The sequence below is a fragment of the Lissotriton vulgaris genome, chromosome 12 (assembly GCF_964263255.1).
Source record: "Lissotriton vulgaris chromosome 12, aLisVul1.2, whole genome shotgun sequence".
NCBI lineage: Eukaryota > Metazoa > Chordata > Amphibia > Caudata > Salamandridae > Lissotriton > Lissotriton vulgaris.
Genome location: NC_141700.1, coordinates 49,880,505 through 49,905,234, shown reverse-complemented (window position 1 = coordinate 49,905,234; position 24,730 = coordinate 49,880,505). Strand labels below are relative to the sequence as shown.

General features: G+C 46.5%; 1 protein-coding gene across 3 annotated transcripts in view; it reads right to left on the bottom strand.

The window, feature by feature from the left end:
• Positions 1-24,730, bottom strand: part of UPF1 (UPF1 RNA helicase and ATPase) — a 382,560-nt gene that overhangs the window by 75,802 nt on the left and 282,028 nt on the right. For all 3 annotated transcript variants that reach the window (XM_086947036.1, XM_086947037.1, XM_086947035.1), the window contains exons 19-20: positions 18,710-18,884; positions 6,928-7,009 (exon numbers count right to left, since the gene is read on the bottom strand). In XM_086947036.1, coding sequence (XP_086803162.1) covers positions 6,928-7,009; positions 18,710-18,884 — 257 coding nt within the window. The remainder of the gene's footprint in view (positions 1-6,927; positions 7,010-18,709; positions 18,885-24,730) is intronic.

Here is a 24,730-nt window from a genome sequence, read left to right as displayed (position 1 = left end):
TTGGGTGCCGCTATAGCGGCCAGGGCCCAGTCCTCTGCGCGCATGTGAACGAAGGGGAACTGCTTCATGACTGCACAGCTCACCACGGTGCCGTGGTGCTCGAAGAGCGCGCTCAGCTGTTCCTGCGTCGTTTGCTCATCAACGTTGCCCATTGAGCTTTGGGCTGCGGGCACTTGCAGAGCACGTGCCTGTCCCACAAACGCTCAGTGGCTCGAAGATCTCCGCCTCAAGCTTCCACTTCAGCTTCAGCTTCCCTCTTGTCCCGGTCTGCGCATTACTGCCGGCAGCGTGTGCTGCTTACAAACAAGCACAAATCAGGGTCAGTAACACCGCAGCTCTCCCTTCCCCATACAAGTCCAGACACCGACACGGGGTGATGGTATTTTATTTATGCATTTTTATATAGCGCGGACTTTAACCGAAGGTGTCAGCACGCTTCACAATAGGAACAGTATTGATACATGAGAAGAACAAATTACAAAAGCAAACGTTGTTACATGAGGCAAAAGGGACCATTGTGAGCAAACAAAATACAAGAGGTAGCAAAAGGTACATTACATGAGGAATAGACTGGGACCTCGGCGAGAGGGAGGGTGTCCCTGAACACCACCATGTTTCTACGAGGCGATGCAGACCACTCTTTTTTAATATCTACATGGCCCCCCTTCTCACAGTGATTGAATCCCACGGAATCCTCGTTACATCTTATGCTGACGACACCCAGCTTGTCGTCACCATAGATAAAAAATGCACTGATGCCGCCCTCAGATTCCAGGACTGCCTCTCTCAAGTCTTCTCTTGGCTCAATAATAACCATCTTAAGTGCAATAGTGCCAAAACGGAAATTATACCCTTAGGTAAAGACATCCTCTTCTCCCCAAAAGACTGGTGGCCTCAAAATTCTGAAGCCCCGCCGAGTGCGGTTCCCTCGGCCCGCAACCTGGGTGTCCAATTCGATTAGTCCCTCAGTTTTGACGACCATGTGCGCATCACTGCGGGATGTTGCTTCAGTCTTATTAAACAGTTGAAGAAATTCTTTGATTTTCTACCCATCTCAGCCAGGAAATCTGTCGCGGTGGCCTTAATCCTATCCCGGCTAGATTATTGTAATGGCCTTATGGCAGGAGTAAAGAAGTCCACTCTTAAGAAACTGCAAAGCGTCCAACACGCGGCGGCTAGGCTTGTTCTCAAACTCCCAAGAAGGTCCTCGGCCTCAGCAGCCCTCAACACCCTTCACTGGCTGCCCCTCCACAAAAGAATCCTCTTTAAACTCCTAGTCACGGTTTTCAGGGCCACTAGGAATACAGGCCCTTTCTATCTCTCTAAGCGCTTTTTACACTACACTCCATCGCGTTACCTGAGGTCATCAGGAGCCAACCTGGTCACTGTTCCTAGAATCAAGTTAAAAACGAAGGGAGGAAAGACTTTTTCATTCCTGGCAGCAAAGGCATGGAACAGCCTTCCCTTCAACCTCAGGCACGCCCCAACAGAAAGCCTTTTTAGGAAACTCTTGAAGACCTGGATATTTCCACAGCCCGACTCATTAGTTCTTGCAGCCATCTGATCCATTCCTCTCCGAGCTGGTTCTTCTGTATGCCCAGCGCCAAGATGCTCTTTCCGGAGCGATAGTTGCGCTATACAAACCTCAATAAATATCAATATATCAAATGCCTCGGAGAAACGCAGCCTCATTTTGGGATTCGGGGGCGTGTTTTTCTTTCTCTCCTCTTCCCATTGGCTGGAAGGTAAAATTCCAGCCATTGGGAAGAGGAGAGAAAGAAAGTTAAAAACACCCCCCCGAACCCCAAAAAGACGGGGCTTGAACGGAGTGACGCCCCTCTCCTCCAATGGCTGGCCTCCGTTTAGGAAGCCAGCCAATGGAGAAGAGGGGCGGGTTCAAGCCCCCACTCTAGGAGACATAAGATCTCTCCCTGCGACTGCGCAAGCACAGCCTACGCAGGTCTCGACCTAAAAAGGAAAAATAGGCGGTTATTTGGTTTGCACTAGAGTTCCTAACCAATTCATTTAAAATATTCCTGCAGCAGTCAACAATCACTTCATGTATTGAGGCATGTAAAAGGTACGGGCCAAGGGACTATTTACATTTTTAAAAGTAGAGATTAAGAGTGCTGATTTTTTGTTTTACTTTTCAGATGTAAAATAGTTCCTTGAACATAATCTTTGTACTGCGTGAAAATTGAAGATTGCTAACTTAGCCACAAGGGAGAGGAGTACTGCACAGGGCAGGCCAAAGGCAAAGATGCAGTTGACTGTTTGGAGGGGTAAATTGGTTTAGGGAACAGAACTTACTGTTAAATCATGATAGAGTTTTTTTTAAAGGGTGCCTTCAGCTATAGAGCATCTCTTAGGAAGCAAAATAATATCAAACGTGCAACAGAATGAAGCCCGAGATGACTACTCATCCGAAGTCCACTGAACACAAACATTGACAAAAGCTCTGGCTCAAAACAAAAAGTTTCAGGTACTGATATTAGGGGCAAAAATGAGGTGTGTAGGAAGCTGATCCTGCAATAAATATACCAAACCAAGGTATATTGTGTAGAGTGGGCAAATCAGAGTAGAGTGTCCAGGTATTGCCAAAAGAGGGGCACATCAGGAACCTCACCTTAGGGGTGTGACTGGCCTGGTAGTGTACCAGGTCTTCCTGCATATCTAAATTTCCTGCCTGTCCTGGTGCCAAATGGGTCTCAGGGCAGGGAGGTGGCCTCTCCTAGGTCTGGGGGAAATAGAGCTCGCATATCAAAGGCAGTAGAGGCCTTTGAAGCCTCCTGCCTTGATATGCTGATCACTTAGCCATACTGCTTGGAGGAGGCAATAACATATCCAGCCAGAGCAGGGCTTTGCTTCTGCCCTCAGAGACCGTACGCTCGGCAGGGTGATCTACACCGGTCAGCCAGCAACCAGAGGCTGGTAGGTTTTTGGGGGGCACATCTAAGGTGCCCTTCGGGTGCATGTATTAATAAACTCACACTGATTCCAGTGGATGTATTACTATACGGTGTTAACCTAATCGACGCTCATGACGAGCTCAGCTCGTCATGAGCCACGGCGCTCCGGTGCTCATGACGAGCTGAGCTCGTCATGACCGTTGGAACGCTAGCATGCAGGGCTAATTCCCCTGCTGTGCGAACGTTCTACAGGAACGGGTGTGGTCATGACCAGCTCAGCTCGTCATGAGCACATGACCACCGTGGCTCATGACGAGCTGAGCTTGTCATGAGCACGGGGGCGCTGTGCGCGCCCCCCAGCACAGCGGTGGAATCAGCCCCGCATGCAAGGGGTTAAGGATGGTTTGATACCAAACACCATAGATTTCAGTGAAGCCATCATGCAGCTGGGGAACTCCAGCACTTGTACTTAAAATGGCTTCCCTTTTAACTTGTGATACCTAACACATAACAGGGGCATGTTTGCTCATGCAGATATGCCCACATATGTAGATAGTGTACCCTGCCTTAGGGCTGTAATGCCTGCTGTAGCAGTGGCTTACGTATACTGCCTGCTGTGTTCACAGACATGGCACACAGGGAAGTGTGCCATGTTGTGTTTTCACTTTTATCTGCACCAAGACCAGCAGCCTGCATGAGTTAGGTGAAAGGTCCCTTAGGGTGGCACAATACATGCTGCAGCCCTTAGGGACACTCTTTAGTACCCATGCACTGGGTACCATTTACTAGGGACTTGCAGGGGTGCTAAAGATATGGCCAACTGGGGGAACAATTGTACAGTTTAAGGGAAAGAGATTTGGCACTGGGGACCTTGATAGCAGGTCCCCAGTGCACTTCTGTCAACATTGCATCGAATACCAGGCAAAAAGTGGGGGTGGCCATATCAAAAAGGGGCACTTTTCTACAATGTGACTGGAGGTCCAGTATTCTTTCATTAAATGTAAGATATCAACAAGACAACGTTACTAGTTTGTTCTAGGCAAACAATGGCGGATCTGAACAACTGCAATGAGGTATACAATGTTACCTTGAGTATAAAGTATACTTAAACTCATCTGCTCACTTCACTATTCAGACCCCTTAACTGTGACTTTGTGTACTGTCTGACCCAATTAGAAGTCAGGGAGATAGGAGCATAATCCAAAGTACCGAATGTACTACCAACAGGATCTTAAAAATCACACCGGGGGAGAGAGCTATACAAAAAAAGCTTACATAATTAATATTGCCCCTACCAAAAAGTAAAGTACTACTAAACCTAAAGAAATTGTTCTCTTCCACTTTCATAATGTAAATTCAAAATGGTGGCACCTTTTGTAATCGCAAAGTGACTGGAAGGTTCTGAATATCAACATATGCTGAGTAAAAACATTGTCATAAAAACATCTGCTATGACGCAAAAGTAAAGAAACACTCACATGCGCATTGTGGGCTATGGGAAAATGAGGTAGATCATAATACCTGTACACACCACTTTCTTCATTCTGATAGGGGCGAAAGTTTTAACGAGATCATGGTTTCCCATTACCTCGGTTTTGCTAACAAGTTATGCTCGGCCCCAGAAGAATTTAGTTCAACGTTTATTGGTAGAGGTGTCAGCTTCACCATAGACTTCATTATAGCCCCAAATCGTTATGCATTCTGATTTAACGAGTTCATCATTCACCCCAACGGGTTAAGCGACCACCTACCGCTGAGCAGCAAAATCAGTCTCCCCTGTAATAGTACTATATCGGTGGTTGAGAGCTTGCCCTGGACACAAGACTCTGTATTGGCTCGGCAAGAGGGATACTCTTTGAGCTGGGGCGGTAAAGATCTAGAGGCTCTGAATTAAAAAATTATGTTCAAGGCAAAAGCGTTTTATAAAAACATGGTCGGGGTCGTCATCATACCAATTTTTAAAAAGGGGGATAGGGATAACCGCGCTTGTTACCGACCTATATCCCTCCTAGACTCTCTCATGAAAGTTGCGGGTAGGGTGATCCTCAATAGACTGCAACAGTGGGCCGAGGACAATAATATCCTAAGCCCTGTGCAATACGGTTTCAGGGAGGGTATGGGAACGGTTTAACAAGTCTTACATTTTATCTTAATTCAGGCGAAGTATATCCATGCTAAAGAGGGGAAATTATTTGCGGTTTTTGTCGATCTAACCGAGGTCTTTGATTTTTGTTGTCCATACTAGGTTATGGCAGATTTTGGAAAGCTTTAATGGTGAGCATTCCCTGGTTTTGTTCTTGAGGCAATTATATGCAGGAGCCTCAGCCAGGGTAAGGTATGGCCTAAAGGGAGAATGCACTAAGTCGTTCCGCGTGGAGAAGGGAGTTAGACAAGGTTGTGTACTGGCCCCATTCCTCTTCTCTATATATACTAACGCTTTAGAGGAGGAATTGGTGGCCAGTGCGAGAAACCCTCTGAAAACTAGCAACAAACAGATTGTCTCCCTCCTCTACGCGGACGACGCTGTGCTGATGTCAAGAACCCAACTATGTTTACAAAGAGGCCTTTCTACCTACTTGAATTTTATGGATAAAAAGGCCTTGCAGCTTAATGTGAAGAAGACCTTTGTTATGTCCCGTGGCAAGGGGAGAAATAAATAATATAACCTAGTTGTAGAAAAAGGGAAAATTGGACCAACTAAAAAGTTCTCCTATTTAGGCATTTTATTAGAGGACATGGGATCTGGGAGATCGGCAATTAAAAATATGACACTTCTTTTTAAACAATCAACTGCAGCTGTAATGTTATTCTCACAGAAAATGGGTAAAAGGCCCCCGGAGATCCTGCAAAAAAATTATCAAGCAAAATGCTTAAGTATAGCCATGTACGGAGCAGGAATTTGGGGGTTTTATGACGTCTCCTCCACTCAGGTCATAGAAAATGCTTTTTTAAGGTTTATATTAGCTGTCCCACAAAGCACACCGGTTTTTAATTGCCTTTGGGGATTTCGCACATAGCCGATTTACTCAAAATGCAGCCTATGCTACTTTGGCATAGTGTTTGGACATCGTCTCACTTGGCATTAAATAGAGACATTTTAACAGACTCCCTGGGTCTAGAACAGTCTGGAAAAATCCCCTGGTTAAACTATATAAGAAAGCTGTCTAATGATCTAGGGAGAGCAGATTTTTATACTGAACCAGGTATAATGTGCACTATGACTAGAAAAGAGCTAAAGGGACTCTGTTTAAACCACTATGAGTCTTTAAGAATTGGGCAGGAAATTAATAAAAGTACTGTCTTTCGGCACCAACTGACTTTGAATTGTGGCTCTATCCAACCATACGTGTGCCAAGGTGGTTATGATAGATACGTCCTGACTAGGTTTAGGTTTGATAGTTTTCACCGCTTAGTATCTTTCCCAACCACCAATGATTGGTCGAGACAACTTTACCCATGCCCATGTGATAATCTTTCTATACAATCTACAATGCATGTGACTCTTTTTTGTAAATTTTATGTGAATGAACGTGCTAGATGGAGTTTCCATTTTTTAAAACAAGGAGCATGGAGGCAATGTCGCCCAGCCTTTTTATTTTTACAATTACTAGAAAATGTGTAGGTTATTGGAATTATGACTGGTTTTTTAAAATGTACAATAAGAAAAAGGAAAAGCCTAATTTAAAACATTTTATTAACTGACTAATGTACTTGGAGGGCTGCCATTTGATGTATTTTATTTCGAAAATGAAATGAATTGTATAGTTTTTTGTACTTGTTGCTTTTATGGTTTTATATAATATTTAAAATCGAATAAAGCATTTTCAGAACAAACACAAGTTTGAAGGAAGGGCATTCTTCATCGACTCAAAATTACTTATCTGTAATCTTTTCTAAAGAGTCTCTGGACAAATTGAAGAAAAAAATAAGACTACTGAACCCAAAGAGTAGACCATATTGATCATGTGAAAGAAAAACGATGTGACAAGGCATTCAGTAGAAAAAATGATTTACTCACCTTGACTGCTTCGGTCATACACTGAACCAGGGATAATTGCTTCACGGGCATCATACATGGCTGTTGTCATAAATCGGGCACCCTAGAATGATAAAAAGACAATATAGGAAATAGTAAAAAAAAAAAAAAAAAAGACATCCAGGCACCACTCAATCCGGGAGGAACAGTGTCTTACTGCCTGTGATTTCAGTCCATGAACTTCACTATACTTCTGCTTATGAATGGTCAAATAGCCAAACATTACATTTCCATGCAGGAAAGAAGAACAGGGGGCAAAGTAAGCGGACATGGTTCAACAACACAGGGTACAAAAAATAATCTTTCCAAAAATCAAGTATTTGTACTAAAAGAGAGACCAGGCATTAATGTTACCTTCAAGTATCATACAGAGCTGCCCGGAAACCTACTCGGATATATCGAACTAATAAGCACAAATGTGAGAAGGTGAAATAGCTGAGGAAGGACACACTCAGTGGAAGTATATAATAGTGAAAGATTCAGTACTTAAGCCAGCTCGCAATTGAAGGCAATCAAGGCCAAACCTAATTTTTCAGGATGTTTCACAGTATAATTGTGGCGCTCTTCTTGAACAAGCTAACATTTCTATGGAATGAATAGAGAAGTCAAATAAGACCAGAATGTGAGAAGTTGGCCTGATATATAATGTTCACTATTCTAGTGAGCACTTTTTGTATCAGTCCAAACAACCCTTATGGTGATTGGTTGTAAGTCAACCTTATAGACCAGCTATCCTAGTAGCATGGATACGAGCAGTCTTCGGGCTAAACTCTAGAGGGCGTGTTAAGCCAGCTGTTATACCATCACATATACCCCTTGAACACCAAGTGAAAGGACACCACACAAGTGTTATGAAAATAAACAGTGTATTTATTTAGATCACAACAGCCCTGTACTCTTTATGAGGACAGGGTACTAAGCACACAACAAAACTCTTACGAAAATACTTTAAGTTGCACAATTTACACAAATGCCCGAGGGGCACGAAAAACCATATACTATGAAAGTGGAATGCGAAATTACTAGCAGGTAAGTACTGGACTAATAGGCTTTGGAATCGCTAGGACTTGACTACTGAACCTTCAGATTACTAATAGGAGGCCTAGGGGACTCGGGTGCAGACTGTGCACTCTCACGCGGGATGCGGGACAAAGTCTATGGAGGCTAGTAAAAGCAAAGTTAGTGTTCTCGGGCGAACCAGACTAGGTAGGTCAAAAACTAAAGTGGATCTGGACCCTTGGATAGTGAGGCTATGCTGGGGCACCGAAATGCCGAAGTTACCTAGCCCAGGGGCTGCAGCTGCATAGGTCTCAAAAGACGTCGGAAATCCTCGTTGACGAACCAGGAGCCTGAAGAAAGAAGTTGCTGGAAGGCGACCAGTGAAGATTGTTCGATGGATCCAAGCCTGGATAGAAGATGGATGACACCTGAAAGCAGAGGGGACCAAGTTCTTAATCACTAGCCAGTGATTGAGTGGGCACCAGGATGGCACCGGGCGAAGTCACCTCGACCAGGTGAGTGGGCGACGCTGGGCTCTGCAGTCTCACGGACCAGGAGGTGTTGTCGGCGACCAGGATGGAGGTGCGAGCTGTCCCACGATGGTTGATGCTGTCGACGTCGCTGGACCCAGGATTGGGGCAACAAGTCTTGGCAAATTCAAGCCCACGCGGTGGACCTAAAATGGCGTCTGGAGTGGACCAGGAGGGTCCGGGGTGCTCCTCTTTTGGAAGGGAGCAAGGGCCAGTCTGGAGCAACCAGACCAGCAGTGTTGTCGTCGTCGGGAAGGCCACAAGCCAGCGGGCTAGTTGCCAGACAACGCGGTGAGCAGCCAAAAAGCAGAAGGGCCCCACGCAGATCTCGTGAATGCTGGGGGGCTGATCTTCGGTGCTGGAGCTGCTCAGGGTCGGGACTTCTCAGACCCCAAAGCACTCACCAGAGGATCCCTCGGCGGTCGTGCTGGATAGAAGTCGTGCAGTTCTGATGATGGCCGGTCCCTCGAGGTCTCGTCGCACCTACGGTTCTCAGCTTAGCTGTAGAGGTAGGTAGAGGTCAGAGGTGCCAGGGAAGCCGGGTCTCGTCGAGCTTGTCGGTCGGATTCCTGAGGAAGGACGTGCAGCAAACCGCAGTGTTCTTGATGGTGCCTGCGGGTGCAGGGTGACTACTCCTTAGCCACAAGGGAGAAATCTTAAGAAGAAGTCGAGAGTTCCTTTCGTAGAAAGTAGTTTCTTGATTCAAAGATGATCTAATTTGGAAGGGTCCCCGCTCCTGCCTTTATCCTAAAGAAAGGGGTGGGTAGGAGACTAGGTCCTGCCCTAGGGGTGGGACCAGGAAGGGGGGTGGTTACACCCCTCTCCCATGCCGGACTTTCCCCGGGCCAGGGGCTGGTGTGCCCCTGGAACTGGTTCTAGCCGGCCTATGCATAGTGAGCACCGGGGTGCCACTATGCATAGTGCATAATGCACTATTGCAGTCACCTTCCTGTAAAGCCCTGCCTACCCAAGATACACAAAAACCTGTCTGGGATGGTGCTAGCACCGCCCCTGACAGGAAACCCTTTGTCCAAGCTCCCCTCGCTGGAAGGACTCCCAGCTGTAGGGGTTCAGACTCGTGTCTGTGGTGGCAGCATCCATTTTGTGGAGCTGAGGCTTGAGTTAACTTTAACCGGGGTTCACAGTTACATGCATGTCGTGTCCCATTAGAAGGGTGGAATGCTAACCCCATCGCCAGAATTGTCGAGGGGTTAGTATTCCAATTCGTATGACACCTTACTCGACATGTTTTGATAAAGCAATACCAGAGTTAGCATATAACCGCGAGGATTATAATGCACTTAAGAGTATATGGTATGCGTTATCATGGAACAGCTATTAGGACTTGGTTCCGCAAGCTGCAAACGGGCTCAGCTCATGCCAGAGCACCATCTCACACGATTCCAAGCACTCTGCCTTCAGGATTGTTAAGGCCTGCCATAGGAGTGACTGATAGGAATCTGTGTGTCCATTTTAAGGTTAGATATAGGCATACTATATCTAAAGCAAAGGGTGATTACACCACCTTGCCCCAGCGGTCATGCAGCCAGTTGTGTCAGATTTAGATGGCCAGCCAGGGGTGGCATAATACATGCTTCAGCCCCTGGTAGGCCCTGGGTACACCTATGCCCCGAGTTACAGGGTCTGATGAGGTGGCCCAGTACCAATTGGTAAATGCACCGAAGGTACATGTGGTAATTTATGGAGAGAACAGCAAGGCTGTGGGTCTGATTAGCAGGCCCACAGCCAGAGAAAGTCGTAAACCAGTGAAACAAAAGCAAAAAATCTGGGTGATCATAGGATTGCAGACCCTACTCTCCTACACAGAATACTAAAAAATGTTTCATATTAAAAGACTTTTAAAATGAAAAGCCTAAAAATTAAAACCACCGCTAAAGACCACCACCCTATCTAGGTTAAAAAAAAAAACATTTCAAAACGAAAAAAGGCTCAATTTTACTAGCAAAGTTAATTTCCAAGTCAGAAGCTTTATATTCAATAACGCATTGTATTTACTAAGAGGAGAAAACAAGTTACTTACCTGTAACTTTAGTTCCCCAGTATTGGTAACTTTCATAGATTCCCATGCTTTTGTATAATTCCCCGTCGTCGGAATGGGAGTCTCTGTAACCAAAATAACATAGCAGTAGGCACAAAAGAGAAAGAAAAAGTACTAGGCCTCATTCCCTTTTGTAGCCCATCACTCTCTTTGTGTAAAAGAGACCAAACTTAGGCATCAGCCAATCAGAAGAGCCTCACCCCTTAGAACCCTCCTGAAGGAACCTCAGAGCCTCAGATTTTCGTAGCCGTTGTGTAACAGTCACTATATCTGCTGAAGGCTGAGCTTTCCTCGGGGAGGTGGGTGGGCGCATGGGAATCTATGGAAGTTACCAATACTGGGGAACTAAAGTTACAGGTAAGTAACTTGTTTCCTTGTCCCAGTATTGGAACTTTCATAGATTACCATGCTTTTGTATCAGAGTAGCAAGCAGTTAGCATTAAAAAAAAATTTTTTTTGCGTCATAGCATACATTGCAAAGCCAACATGACAAAGAAACAATGTGCAAAATTACGGAAGGTGGGATAGAAAGGAAAGCTCACCAATTATTGGAAGAGGTTCCTCAGGACTGCCTGGCCCACTGCCGTATCTTCTTGCTGCAAGGAGTCCAAGCAGTAATGCTTAGTAAAGGTGTGGACACTGCTCCAGGTAGCAGCTCTGCAAATGTCCTTTATCTGCACCCCCGCGAAGAGGGCTGTTGAAGAAGCCACTGATCTTGTGGAATGTGCCCGAACCCTGCCAGTCAGTGGTTTACCTGCTGCAGAATGGCAATGTAGGATGGCACTGGTAATCCATCTTGCAATTCCCTACTTTGACAGAGAGAGACCCTTTCTCGGACCACCAAAAGCCACAAACAATTGTGAGGATTTCCGAAATCCCTTGGTCCGATCCAAATAGAATTTCAAACATCGCTGCACATCTAGAGAATGTAGCGATCTCTCCGATGGTGTAGCCGGGTGAGGAAAGAAAGCCTTAAGAATAACCGGCTCGTTCAAGTGGAAGTCCGAGGGTACTTTGAGTATGAACCTTGGGTTGGTTCTCAAGATAACAGTGTTTCTTTTGAATTGTAGAAAAGGCTCTTGGATTGTGAGAGCCTGTAATTCCCCAATAAGTCTTGCCGATGTGAGGGCAAGAAGGAGAGCCAATTTCCATGACAGGAACTTCATGTCTGAACGATGAATTGCTTCAAACTGAGTCTTCATGTGTTGAGTAAGGACGAGATTCAGGTGCCAAGTAAGAGGCGGAGATCTCACTGGTGGATAGACCCTAAACAAGCCTTTTAGAAACTGTTTAATAATTCTGGAAGACCACAAAGACGGTCCGAACTCCGACCGTCTGTATCTTGAAATTGCTACCAAGTGTACCCTTATAGAAGAATGGGCCAGCCCAGACTTAGCCAAGGTCAAGAGATAAGGCAGAAGCTGATGAGGTTTTGAAGAAAAGGGGTCAATCTTCTCTCTCCTGCACCAAATGCAAAATCTCTTCCATTTGAGGCGGTACGTCTTGTTTGTGGAAGGGGCTCTCGCTTGGGAGAGGACTTCTTTAATCTCGGGCGAGATGGGGAGATTCATAAATTCTCGCTGCTCAGGAGCCATGCTGTCCGGTGTAATGACTGTGGATCTGAATGCCAAACCTGTCCTTCTGACATTGTGAGTAGGTCTGGAACAAGCTTCAAGGGAAGAGGCGGAGCTAGCGACAACAGATGGAGCTCCGTGTACCAGAACTATCTCGGCCAAGCAGGGTCTATCAGGATCATCCTGCATGGTTCCACTTTGATCTTCCTGATCAATCTCGGGATCAGTGGAATGGGGGGAAAGGCAGAGACAAATGTTCTTGACCAGGCTATCGAAAGCGCATTCCCCAATGATCCGTGGTGGTGAAGCCTACTTGCGTAAGACCGGCATTTTTTGTTGGCAATGTGGCAAAGAGATCTATCGCTGGTGTGCCCCACTGGCGGAAAACCTCTTCTAAAACTTGTTGGTTTAGCTCCCACTCGTGACTGACTGATGACAACCTGCTCAGTCTGTCGGCATTCTCGTTCAAAACCCCGGCAAGTGTTCTGCCTCTAGTGACATTCTGTGAAGGATAGCCCATTCCCAGATTTTCTGAGCTTCCTGCGACAACGGGAGAGATCTGGTTCCTCCCTCCTTGTTCACGTAATACATGGCCGTGGTGTTGTCCGTCCTGATGAGAACTTGTGAACCTCCTAGACGTGGGAGAGAAGCTTGAAGAGCCAGTTTTATTGCTCTGAGCTCCAGTAGATTGATGTGGAGCCGTTGATCGTGAGGAGACCAATGGCCACTGACGTGCAGGTCCTGCATCACCGCTCCCCAACCATCCAATGACGCATCTGTTGTCACTACTTGAGGAGACGGATCGTTTACGAAGGATAGACCTTGGGACAAGTTGCCTTGGTCTGTCCACCACAGGGCCGCTTTTCGCATTGTCTGAGTGACAGACACCTTGTCGTCGAATGATCCGTGCACCTGTTTCCATTGGATGTCCAATTGTTCCTGAAGAGTCTGCATTCGCAGGAAGCAGTAAGGAATCAGGGGTATGCATGATGAAATTACCCCTAGCAGAGACTTGTAGCGGCGTACTGAAAGACACCTTTTTTGTAGGTCCAGAGCCATGGTTTGAAGCTTTCTCCGCCTTTCTAGGGTTGGAAAAGATCTTGAGAGTTTGGAGTCCAGGATGGCTCCCAGGAATCGTGCCTTCCTGGATGGAACCAGAGATGATTTGTCCTTGTTTAACGTGAGTCCCAGATTGAGAAATAGGTTTGTACAAGCCTGAACAGCGTCCTGCGCTGCTTCTCTGGACGGAGCCTTTAGCAACCAGTCGTCCAGTTAAGGGAAGACTTGAAAATGATGTCTTCGAAGGAATGCCGCTACCGGCGCCAGCACCTTTGTGAAAATCCTCGGGCTGAGAGAAGACCAAAGGGTAAAACCCTGAATTGAAAGTGGCTCTTGGATTCTGTAAACCGTAGAAACCTTCTGTGTGCTGGGTGAATCGGTACATGAAAGTATGCATCCTCGAGATCGAGAGTGGCCATGAAATCCCCCGGATTGATCAACCTAAGGATGTCTTGAAGGGAAACCATCCGGAAAGATAGGGAGATGAGATAGGTGTTGAGCTCCCTGAGATCTAGAATGCGGCACCACTTCTCTAACGTCTTCCTGACCAGGAAGAACCTGGAATAGAATCCCTGTCCTCTTTGGTCAGAGGGAACCGGCTCTATAGCCCCCTTGAGGAGCATTTGATGAACTTCGAGCCTCAGAAGACGTAGGTGTTTCGATGGAACGGCTGCAGGGGGCTTTGTTGGTGGGATTTGGGTGAATTCCAAGGTATGGCCCTTTCGAATGATGTTGAGCACCCAACGGTCCGATGTAATCTTGGACCAATTCAGAAGGTATTTTGCTACCCTGCCTCCAACTGATGACTTCTTGGAGGAGGGTCCAGTAGGAAGAGCCAGGAGGCCGCTATTGGCGCTTGGACGCATTGCGTCCCTGGCGAGCCTGCTTTCCTCTGTTAATTGGAGGATTGGCCCTGCCTTTGTTGGTAAGGCTGGCGGTGCTGCTGTGAACTTGAACCATAGGAAGAGTATCTTTGCTGTTGGTAAGATCCTCTGTAGTTCGTACTCTTACCCCTGGATCCTCTAAAAGGTGTTTTAGGGTACTGGAGCGTACCCAAGGATCTTGCGGTCTCAGTGTCTTTTTTGATGTCTTGGAGAGTGTCATCAATCAGTTTTCCGAACAGTGCCTCTCCATCAAATGGGAGATCCAGGACTTTATTTTGGATCTCTGGTTGAAACCAGGTTGCTTTCAGCCACCCCTTGCGACGAAGGACCGCAGCTCCCGCCAAAGAACGAAATGCCGTCGTGGCAATGTTCATGGCACAGTCTATGATCTCCATCGATGCCGCCTCCCCCTCTTGCAAGACCTTCTTTGCTTCTGCTTTCGCTTCTGCAGTTAGCTGGTCCAGGAACGGTGCGAAATCACACCAAAGCTGACGGTCATATCTGCCCAAAGCTGACGGTCATATCTGCCCAATATTGCTAGGGCATTAGCTGCTCGCACAAGAAGACTCGCCATGGACGAGAATCTCTTCCCGGCATTGTCCAATCTCCTTCCCTCCCTGTCTGGAGGAGTTGTTAAAGGAGCAGAAGGGATGCGTGACTTCCTCTGCGCCGCCTGGGAAATCACTGAGTCTGGTTTCGGGTGGCCTGTCAAGGCAGCTGGACTATCATCAGGCGCCTAGTACTTATCTAGACGCGGTATCACAGGGACACCGTCGCTGGATTCTTCATAGCCTTAAGGCCCTCATCCCAGAGATGTTGCACTATTGGAATGGATCTTGTCATTTTTCTGTAAGGTTCCTTGAAATCGTACAGGAAACACTCAGAGAACACCTTAGGCATTGTCAGTTTGACTTTTCCAGTCGCTCTTTTCATCAGCTGATGAAAACCTCAGATATCAGCAGGTGGAGAATCCACCGGATCCGGACTTGGAGATGGAGGGTCCGGAATGGCGTAATCATACCATTCAGAGTCCTGATCATCTCTACCCTCCGAATCATGATCCTCATCCGAGGAATCATCATGAGTGACAGCAGGTCTGGAAGGCTCCTGTGGAGTCGATGTCAGTGGTTGAAGAGACTCCTGAGGTGGTGATACAGTAACAGCCGTTGAGGCCGGTGCCATGACAGGCATGTTGTGCGCCACAGGAGCTGGAGCAGAGTGTGTAGCCTTAGATTTATAATCTTGCAGCATATTATGCAGGTCCTGTAGGAAAGATGATGGTACAGTAACCATCTCTTGACCAGAGTATTGCTGTGGTTGGGCAGCATAACGTTCATAGCCCCCCCTTCTGGTCATATCCTCGGTCCGAGTCAGATTCCTGGCACTTAACCAGCAGTTACTAAGGGCTGTTGGCATAGCCATATGAGTTCTGATCGTCCTCTTCGGACTCATCGAACAGTAGAGCTGGAGGAAGAGGGGTTACCCTCCTGGGAGATGTCCGGGGTAATCCTGGTCATGGAAATTGTGATCCTCTTTTCCGATGACAAAATAGTCGGCGATCCCGTTGACGATGGAATTGAGAACGCAGCCGTCGACGGAGTATGTGTCGAGATGGGCGTTGTCGATGCCGTCGACTAAGACTGTCGACATCCCAGCCGTCGTCACTGTTGCTGTCGTCGACGCTCTCGCCGACAACACTGTAGGCGTCGTCGCCGCCGTCGTCGCCCTCGTCGACGATGCGGTCGTCGTCGCCGCCTTCGTCGACGATGCAGCAGTCGGCGGAGAGTCCCTCGTTGACGCCGATGTATCTGTCGTCGACGATCCCGTCGATGGAACCAGTTTCAGCTTTTCTTTCAATTTCTTCTTCGACGGAGCCTCCGTCGACGACGCCTTCTTCGTCGACGACTTGGAACTTCTGTCAGAAGAATGGGAAGAGGGCTTCTTGAAGGCTGGATCAGTCTTTAACCCTTCAGAAGGCGTAGATGGTCCTACCCTCTCCTTTTCACCTCGGTGTGGAGATTGGCCTGCACCCTGGCTCTCAGACTCACTGGGGGTCTTTTTTGAGGCCTTAGAAGGAAGCTCCACAGAAGGAGAAGGGGAACCTCTACCCCTTTTCACTGACCTTCTAGAGGAAGATGCCGATGCCGAATCCTCACTGTCACCGGAGACAGTATCCTTTCTGGATTTCAATTTCTGGAGCCATGTCAGAAGCCTACCCTCACGGTCCCGGAGGGTCTTGGTTGAAAAGGTGCGACAGATCTTACAGTCCGCAGCCTTGTGGCCAGGATAGAGGTAATAGATGCAGTCTTTATTCTTATCCTCAATGAAAAGCCTTTTCTTGCCACAGGTGGAACATGGCTTGAAAAGGGCCTTCCTCTCCTTGTCTGACATCCTGGAAGGATCAGCTAACAATCTGAAATGAATCTGAAGAAAAAACCTTGAAGAAACTCTCTGAAGAGTAGAAGTTGAGCAGAGCTCAAAGGAGACTCCCTAAGCACAACGTGCGGTAGAAAATCTGAGGCTCTGAGGTTCCTTCAGGAGGGTTCTAAGGGGTGAGGCTCTTCTGATTGGCTGATGCCTAAGTTTGGTCTCTTTTACACTAAGAGAGTGATGGGCTACAAAAGGGAATGAGGCCTAGGCCTTTTTCTTTCTCTTTTATGCCTACTGCTATGTTACCGAGACTCCCATTTCGACGACGGGGAATGGTACAAAAGCATGGAAATCTATGAAAGTTCCAATACTGGGGCAACCTGTGCTCTCCATGGTGGGTACGAGACTATTGGTTGGCTTTACAGGCGTTGATTTGATTGATTCTTATTCTATAGCATTTCTTGTCCCAGCTTATCAACCTTGTGTTATTCTCTTCCCTAGAGCTGAATCTCTACCATCTGACTGGCTGGCTTCTAACCGTCCAATACTCACTGCACTACTTTTAGGGAACTAGTTCTTTTTGTTTAAGGCTTGACTGAAACCAGAGAACTTTAATAGCAAACATCTCGTACTAATAAACCACCACTGATTCTAGTGATGGATTTATTATATGTGCATTAATATGTGCTCCCACAGGGCACCTTAGAGGTGATAACCTACCGACTGCTAGTGTGCTGAGTGGCTGGTGTAGACTAACTAGTCTGCCACCACAAACCAGTTTCTGAACCCCTGCAAATGAGAGCCCGCACTCTGAGGGCAGAAACTGCCTAGTTTGGCAAGAGGTTGTATCACCTTCTCCATGCAGGATGGCTATCTGATCAGCATATCAAGGCAGGAGGCTTCGAAGGCCTCTGCCGCCTTTGCTATGCAACCCAAGGCTTCCTCAGATAAGGGAAATGCCTGACCCAGTTTCATATAGCACCAAGACAGGTGGGAACATAAGCTAGTCAGGATGCCAGTCCCCCTCTCAGGCTAGTACACTTCTAAGGTGGGCTAACTGTTGTGAACACAATTAAAAAAATTCGACCATCTTCAACGACTCAAGACGTAGCAGCCGTTGAGGGACGTCAGCACCACAGAGACCCACTTCCAGAGTCGTCCAGCTGTCCTATTTTTGCACCCTTGACAGGCGAGATCGACGACTGGGAGGCCCCACTCTGCCCCCGAGCGCCCCAGCCTGGGTACAGACAAACCAACTGTACTCCCTTGTCCCCAGGACCCCTGTGACCTGAGCCCCCCCCCCCCCAATTGGAGCTCCCGAACTTGTCCCAAAGTCCCCCTCTGCAGCCAGTTTTTAAGTGCCCCCCCCTCCTTTTTACCGGTGTAGCATGCACAGTTACCAACGCGACCACCATCTCTGCACCCAGATGCCCCAAGGCTGGTAACAAGAATCTGCTGCTAGTACTTGACCCCCTACGGCCCTACATCCCGAAAGAGACCCCCAGAAACTGAACACAACTAATTGTTTGCTACACATGCCTTTTCGCCCACAGGACGCATTTAAATGAACATTTCAATTACCTGCTAAAATCAATACTTTAGAAAGTACTTACTTGCTATAGAAGTTCTAGGTATCAAAATGTATGTAAAAATAAGACTTATTCAAAATTGGTCTTGGATTTATTCTCGAGTGTGTGTCTTATTTATTACCTCTGTGTGTGTCAACTAATGTTTAGCACTACCCTCTGATAAGCCTAACTGATTGCCCTCACTACTATAAAAGAGAGCTTTTGGGTTATCATTTGTGCCTCTTTAAACCAACTGGGGGTTTCCTGGACTCTTTAAACCCTGCACCTTGTTTTGATCCACTATATAAAGAGCCAGAGTCTCCTTAAAACACGCCATCCTAAATTCACCCATTCAATTCTAGTGCTCAGCCACAAAGTGGAAAGAGCAGTACACATAATAAAATGTGGTACGGTTTTGAGACACCTTCAGAATCCATGGACATTGAGGGTGCTAGCCTGCTGTCAAAGATACTAATAACTGCTGAAGGAGAAATGATCAGATACATTTATTTAGGAGCTGAAAGTAAGGCTCATCTTCCTTGGCACTGTTAATACCGAATTGCCAGCTAAAAGAAGACCCCGCTGGGCAGGCTCTGGGTCGTCTTTCAAATATACTACCTACAAAGCGATGAATAAAGCAGACGTGGGAATAGAATAACTGGTACATAACTTTAGTAGATTTGCATTTTGTTTGTAATTAAAATAGTTATAAAGTACTTACCGGATTTATTGTATTAACAAGTTTACGAGGCTTGCTGAACTGCATAAGGCTTTCTCGAAGGTTGTTTAGAGGTCCTTCAACCAATACCTTCTGCTCTTTGTAGTAATTCAGAAGATGATTCCAAAGAGGTTGTTTAGACAAAGCTTTCGGATTTCCAACAATAATTACTCCATATCTAGAAATTGAAAATATTGAGAGATGTACAACTAAGGCAACTGAGCACATTTGTGCATACAATGTCCATATTTCCATAATGGCCTGGCAAATACTTGTCTGCAAACTGAGCAATACAGTAGAGCCAATAATGACAATATTAAAGAGAAACCAAATGCTACATGACTTATTCCTCCTATAGTACTCAGTTTTCACCTTTAGCATTCAGCATATTAACCTATTTCAGAATGCATGTTCAGATTACATGCCAAAACATGTGTTTAGTCATTGTAACATTAAAAACACCTTTGTTTTCAAGCCATTTTTTAGAGGAATCTTCACAATTCCGTACATTTCCACTGAGATTAGCAAATTGATTAGGCCTATTAATCTATTAGCTAACAAACTGTACCAAATTTACTGGTGCTAACATAAAACCAAATAATACCAATTACTGGACTTTATTTTGTTATTTAGAATCAAATCGTGGAAGCTGAGATGATCAGACCAATCTGAGTAAGCCTTGCTTCAAATTCATGTCAAACTGTTTCTCCTTCAGCGAACAAATGTGAAAAGAAGTTGATCCAAGTGAGGAAAGAGTAGTTACGTACTTGTAATCAAAGATTTTCACCATAGGCATTCTCTCACTTTGTAACCAGGAGACTATGTTCAAGCATGTGTGAAATGCCAGAATACTTTAAATAAGGAGTTTCCTAGCTAGCTACCATCAAGGAAATTTGAACGTAGTTAAGAAAAGGTGGTTGTAGAAAGCTGGCTCTTTATATGATACATCAAGAATCTGATATACTGAGTTAAGAGTCATGGGGTTCCCTCATGAGTGGACAGGAGCTTGCTATGCAAACCCAAAGTGGTCTATTAGTGGGTAGTGTGGTCGAGCGGCCTTAGGCTTAACACAGAGGAGTGCAAGACATTCGCAAATACAAACAATGATTAATAATACAAACGACTAAAGAAGGAGATCCGAACCAATTTATAAAACTAGCAAGTATATTTATATATGTTTAGGCATCAGAGAAAAATCGTTCGGGTAAGTACATTTTAAATATAAATTATTTTCAGTTCAAAAAGTGGACACTGCAATTCATTTGGAATGTATTTTAATAAAGTTCTGTCACTGCGGAAAAGAGGCTGCAGGCCAGTCGGGCTGAACCAGCAAGGAGGTTCAAGCTTGCGATGCTCAGGGACACCTTTGGTGGTCTTGTTAAAGGCCCAGGGACTACAAGTGATGGGGTGTCCTTAGCGTCTGGTTTCTCCTTACTGGAACAATCATGGTTGAAAGGGCCTGCGTGTAGAGGCTGCAGGCGGCGTTGGGGAGTCCAGGAGGGGTGAAACCACAATGGACTCAAACGCTGGAGGGCTGGGGACCCTTGTTGATACCAGTGGCCCGCTTCAACTCATGCCGGAGGAGATGGGTGTAGTGGCGACTTTGGGTTTTGGCGGTTCAGGAGTTCTCAGTCTTCTCTTCTGAAGTTTCTTCAGAACAGGTCCGCTGTTCACAGGAGGTCTGGAGTCTTTTTCGAAGGCAGGCAGCCCTCCCTGCAGCTGGAGGACGAGTTGGCTTTTGCACAGTTTTTGATGAAGGATGCAGATGGGCCAGCAGGGTTGGTACCAGGTCAGCTGCTTCTTCTCTTCTCTCTGCTTTTATGGCTCCTTTGTGTCCTATCTTTTCTCATATACTCAGGATCTGCTTCTCTGGTACCAGGAGCACTCCTAAATACTGAATTTATGGGCTTTAGGGAAGTGTAGGGTTGTAGCCAATGGGCTACTGACCCTTGGGGTCACTACACCTCCTATGTGATCACTTCCTGTGGGAAGCGGGCTTAACCCCGTCCCAGAATTTCTAAGAATACCATCAAGATGGCTACTTCTGCACAATTGTGTCCATGGTAGACCACCTTAGAGGGGGGTACTAGCCTAGAGGTGGCACACTTACCCAACTAGCTAATTTTCCTGCCCGTTCAGGTGCCAAGGGGGTCCTGGACAAAGGAGGGCAGCTCCCTTTCCTAAGAGGGGAGCCAGATTCGTATTCCAAAGGTGGCAGCTCTTTGAAGCTTGCTGGCCTAAGGAGGATAATCAGCAGGTCATCATGTGGGAGGGGGTGTTACACCCTCTTCCCGGGCAGGCTTTTGTTCTGGGTCTCCTGAAAGCAAAATGCTCTCACCCCAAGTGGTCAGAACAGCATCTCGGCAGGCAGACACCAGTCAGCAAGGACACCACTTGTGCCACTTACCTGAATGCCCTTACAATTTGGAATGGGACGAAGAGGATTTTAGACTCCTAAAATGGTCCTGGGACCTTCCTCTTGACCGAGACCTCCACGGAATTGCAAGCTGGGCCGCTGGCAGCTTCAGGGACTGCTTCCTCAACGCCTTCAGTGCCATAGACCAGCAATCAGAGCACAACTTGTAGTTGTGGCTGCACTCCAGACACCACAAATGAGTTGTGGGTCAGTGACCAAAGCCACAGGGTTTGAAACCGGTTTGCCTTGATGAAATCCTCGACATACCAGGTGAAAAACCCCCTAAAAAAAAAGTCAAAATGTTGCAAAACGTCTGTCAAAAACCGATAGAGTGATAGCTCTTCTATCAGATCAGCGCTGGCTTGTGCACAAAGAGAAGAGCAGACATCAGCGTGCCCAGGTGGCGCCTATATAGGTGACGCGGACAAAACTTCTGTCTCGGATGACATGCACAGTCGACAGATACCGCCTACCGGTGTCCAGGGGTACTGCTTTGAAAAGTCTTCAGAATCCAGTCTGATGCATGGGAAATTCAAAGGTGACACCCACTTGATTACACCAAATGCCATAGTTCACTTCACCATCACAGGATCCACAGGCACCACCACCAAGCACACACCCCCAGCCCTAGCACTTAACACAGCTGCTGGAATAGATGCCAACACATCCCGCCTCGATTAATCTTGAACAGGCTGCCAAAAAATTCTCTGCTTGGTTCACCCGTTGTGGGGAGTCACCCCTGTCAAATCAATTAAACCCTGTCGATCCACCAAGCAGGCAAGCTGGTACTTGGTGGAACAAAGAGCTGTGAAACAGCTACTGCAAACAACTAGGAAGGAAATGTAGCTCCAGCAAACAGCCTACAGACAGAACTGTCTTGTGTGCCTGATTTTACTTGTTTGTTGTAAGTAATACATGACTTCCCTTCTTGCGTCTAGCGTGTGTAGGTCCCTTTCTGTTTGTGTCTTTGGCTCTCGGAAAAAAGCTGGCAGCTGCAATGCTTGATCGTAAACCAAGTGTGAGATAAACATTGGTAGGAACTGAAGGGGTTGTCCTCATTACCACCTTGTCCTTGCATATTTGTAAATAGGGTTCTTGTGCTGTGACAGCGATGAAAGCAGCCATCCCGATTGTTAGGTACTTGAGCTGCGCTTTGTGCAGCATTGGTACAAATGGGGTGCTATTGAGCAGAGTCAACACTAGGTTTTTATTTCATAGCGGTGGGGCACGATCGTTCTAGGAACTTTTAAATCCATGGTGTTTTGAAAAAAGGTCCTCCAAGGACTCCTCCAGTGTATGCTACTATAGTGTCAAGGTGGACCTTAAGGGAGGCTTGTGCTTGTCCCTCTCACCTAGGTGGTGCTTAAGGTACTTGCGCATCATGTGTTCTTGTGCTCATTTTTCCTTTGCTGCATGTGTGCTACACCAATGCATCTACATGATGACATCCGCAGGCTCGCTGACGCACCACCTCGTTGAATAAACTTGAAGGCTACATTGACACCTTACTACAAATCCCATTAACTCCTCTGTAAGGCACGGGCAACGCATAAATCTCTCCAGTCACGCACTAACATCAGTACACTTTGACACACCACGTGACCTGTAAATGATTTCAATACCCACCCGCGTGCACCAGTTGCCTAACATACAGGGATTTGAGGACACTCCTGGGCCCTCGGTTGGTCGCGAAACCTTGATGAAGTCTGTCCAGGAATGGGGGAAGATCCAACTTTACCATTTAAATCCACAGCTACTTAAAAATTGCTGATGCTAGCAAGCTATTAAACAAACACTGTACCGTTGCTTCCTCTTAAAATGTGGATACAAGGACCGCCCACCTCAAGGACCCTTTGGCCTTAAACCTAGACTAGATATTTGAAATATTTGCATGTTCTTATGCCATGTGCACTACACCAACTTCAATATATCTTTATTGCTCTCACCTCAGCACTAAGGCAGTGTGTGCTTGCCCTGTACCATAATTAAAGTTAGTTATGATGCTGCATGAGCACCCACACCATTATCTAGGAGTGCTCCACAAGTGACCACTATAGTTGTGGTTGTAAGTTATTTTATGGTCTCCGTCCCCTGGTCAGGCTGATTAAGTCCTTCGGCATTGCGGTCATCAATTATGCCGATGACATGCAACTTATCTTCTCTTGTGAGGGTAGGGATGCTGTGTCACAGGAGACCTTCCACTGCTGCATGACAGCTACCGCGGACTGGCTGAGTCTAAACTCCCTGCAATTTAACAGCTTAAAAACCGAGGTATTGCACTGTTCAATAGATCGCACTCCCCGGCATCTGCCATCGGATTTTTGGCCTTCTTCTTTCCAGGGCACTGTGTTGGCAGCAGATTCGGTTCGAAACCTGGGTGTGATGTTCGCATCTAACTTACAGCTAGACACGTTTGTTAACAAAACTGTGGCTACCTGTATGATGCTGCTCCGCACATTGCGGAAGATTCTCTCTTTGCTCCCGGCTCACGCCCGACCAGAGGTAGTGCGCACTATCATCTTAAGCAGGCTTGATTACTGCAACGCGCTACTTCTGGGTGCGCCAGCTACCCTGGTGGGTAAATTGCAGCGAGTACAGAACATGGCTGCTAAGCTGGCTCTCTCGTCGGCGTTTCCTCTTCCTTGGCGCTCATGGACCTTCACTGGTTGCCAATCGCCCAGCGCATTGATTTTAAAGCATTATGTCTAGTATTCAGGGCCCTTCATGGTCAGGGGCCGTCCCCGCTGCAGGCGATGTTTTCCTTGTATACACCTACCAGATCTCTTCGTTCTTAGTCAGCCTGCTTGGTGGTAATCCCTAAAATTGTGAGGACTCGGATGGGCGGACGCTCTTTTAGATTTACTGCAACTAAACTGTGGAATTCCTTACCCCTGCCTCTGACAAATATGCCATACATACATACATACATTGTAATTAATGCTGCTCTCGAACTATTTTTACAGGTATATAAATGAAGGAAATTCTCTTTGTACGATTTGTCTATGTATGCATTAGACAGCATGTGAAATATTCTTTGATTGGACTGCACAAATAGTGCTTGATCAGTAAGATAAAAGCAGGAGTAGTTTCTTACCTGTAACTCCAGTTCTGTAGTAGGGGTATCTCTGTTATAGTCATAATCTTGTGAATAGTCCCGCCCATGTGCGTGTACCCCGGAGCAATCAAAATAGTCTCTTAAGTGGTCTTCTTCTGCAGTCCTGCATAGACACTTAAGAGATCATCAAAGACAAATAATGCAGCCTAAAACTACAAGGCTACATTGGCCAGCACTTCATCTTGAAGTGAAAAGGATAGCCAAATATTATTAAATTTAACACACTTTGTAAAGTTTCACACTCAGAGAAACTCCCCTTCACAAAAATCCTTTGTAATGATAGAGAGGAAGGGTTGGACAGACAAGCCCCATAGGCTGCCATTGTGTGTCTGGAAAAGAGATACCGTGCCTGTAAGGAACTCTCCAGAGACCCTCGGTATTCCAGGATGCACAGCCAAAGGCTTTTTACTTTCAGTTCTTTTTGAAGGTGTATAAAGCCAGGCCTGTAGCATACAGTACATTATCTCTTCATCCACCGGGGAGGAGGGCAGGC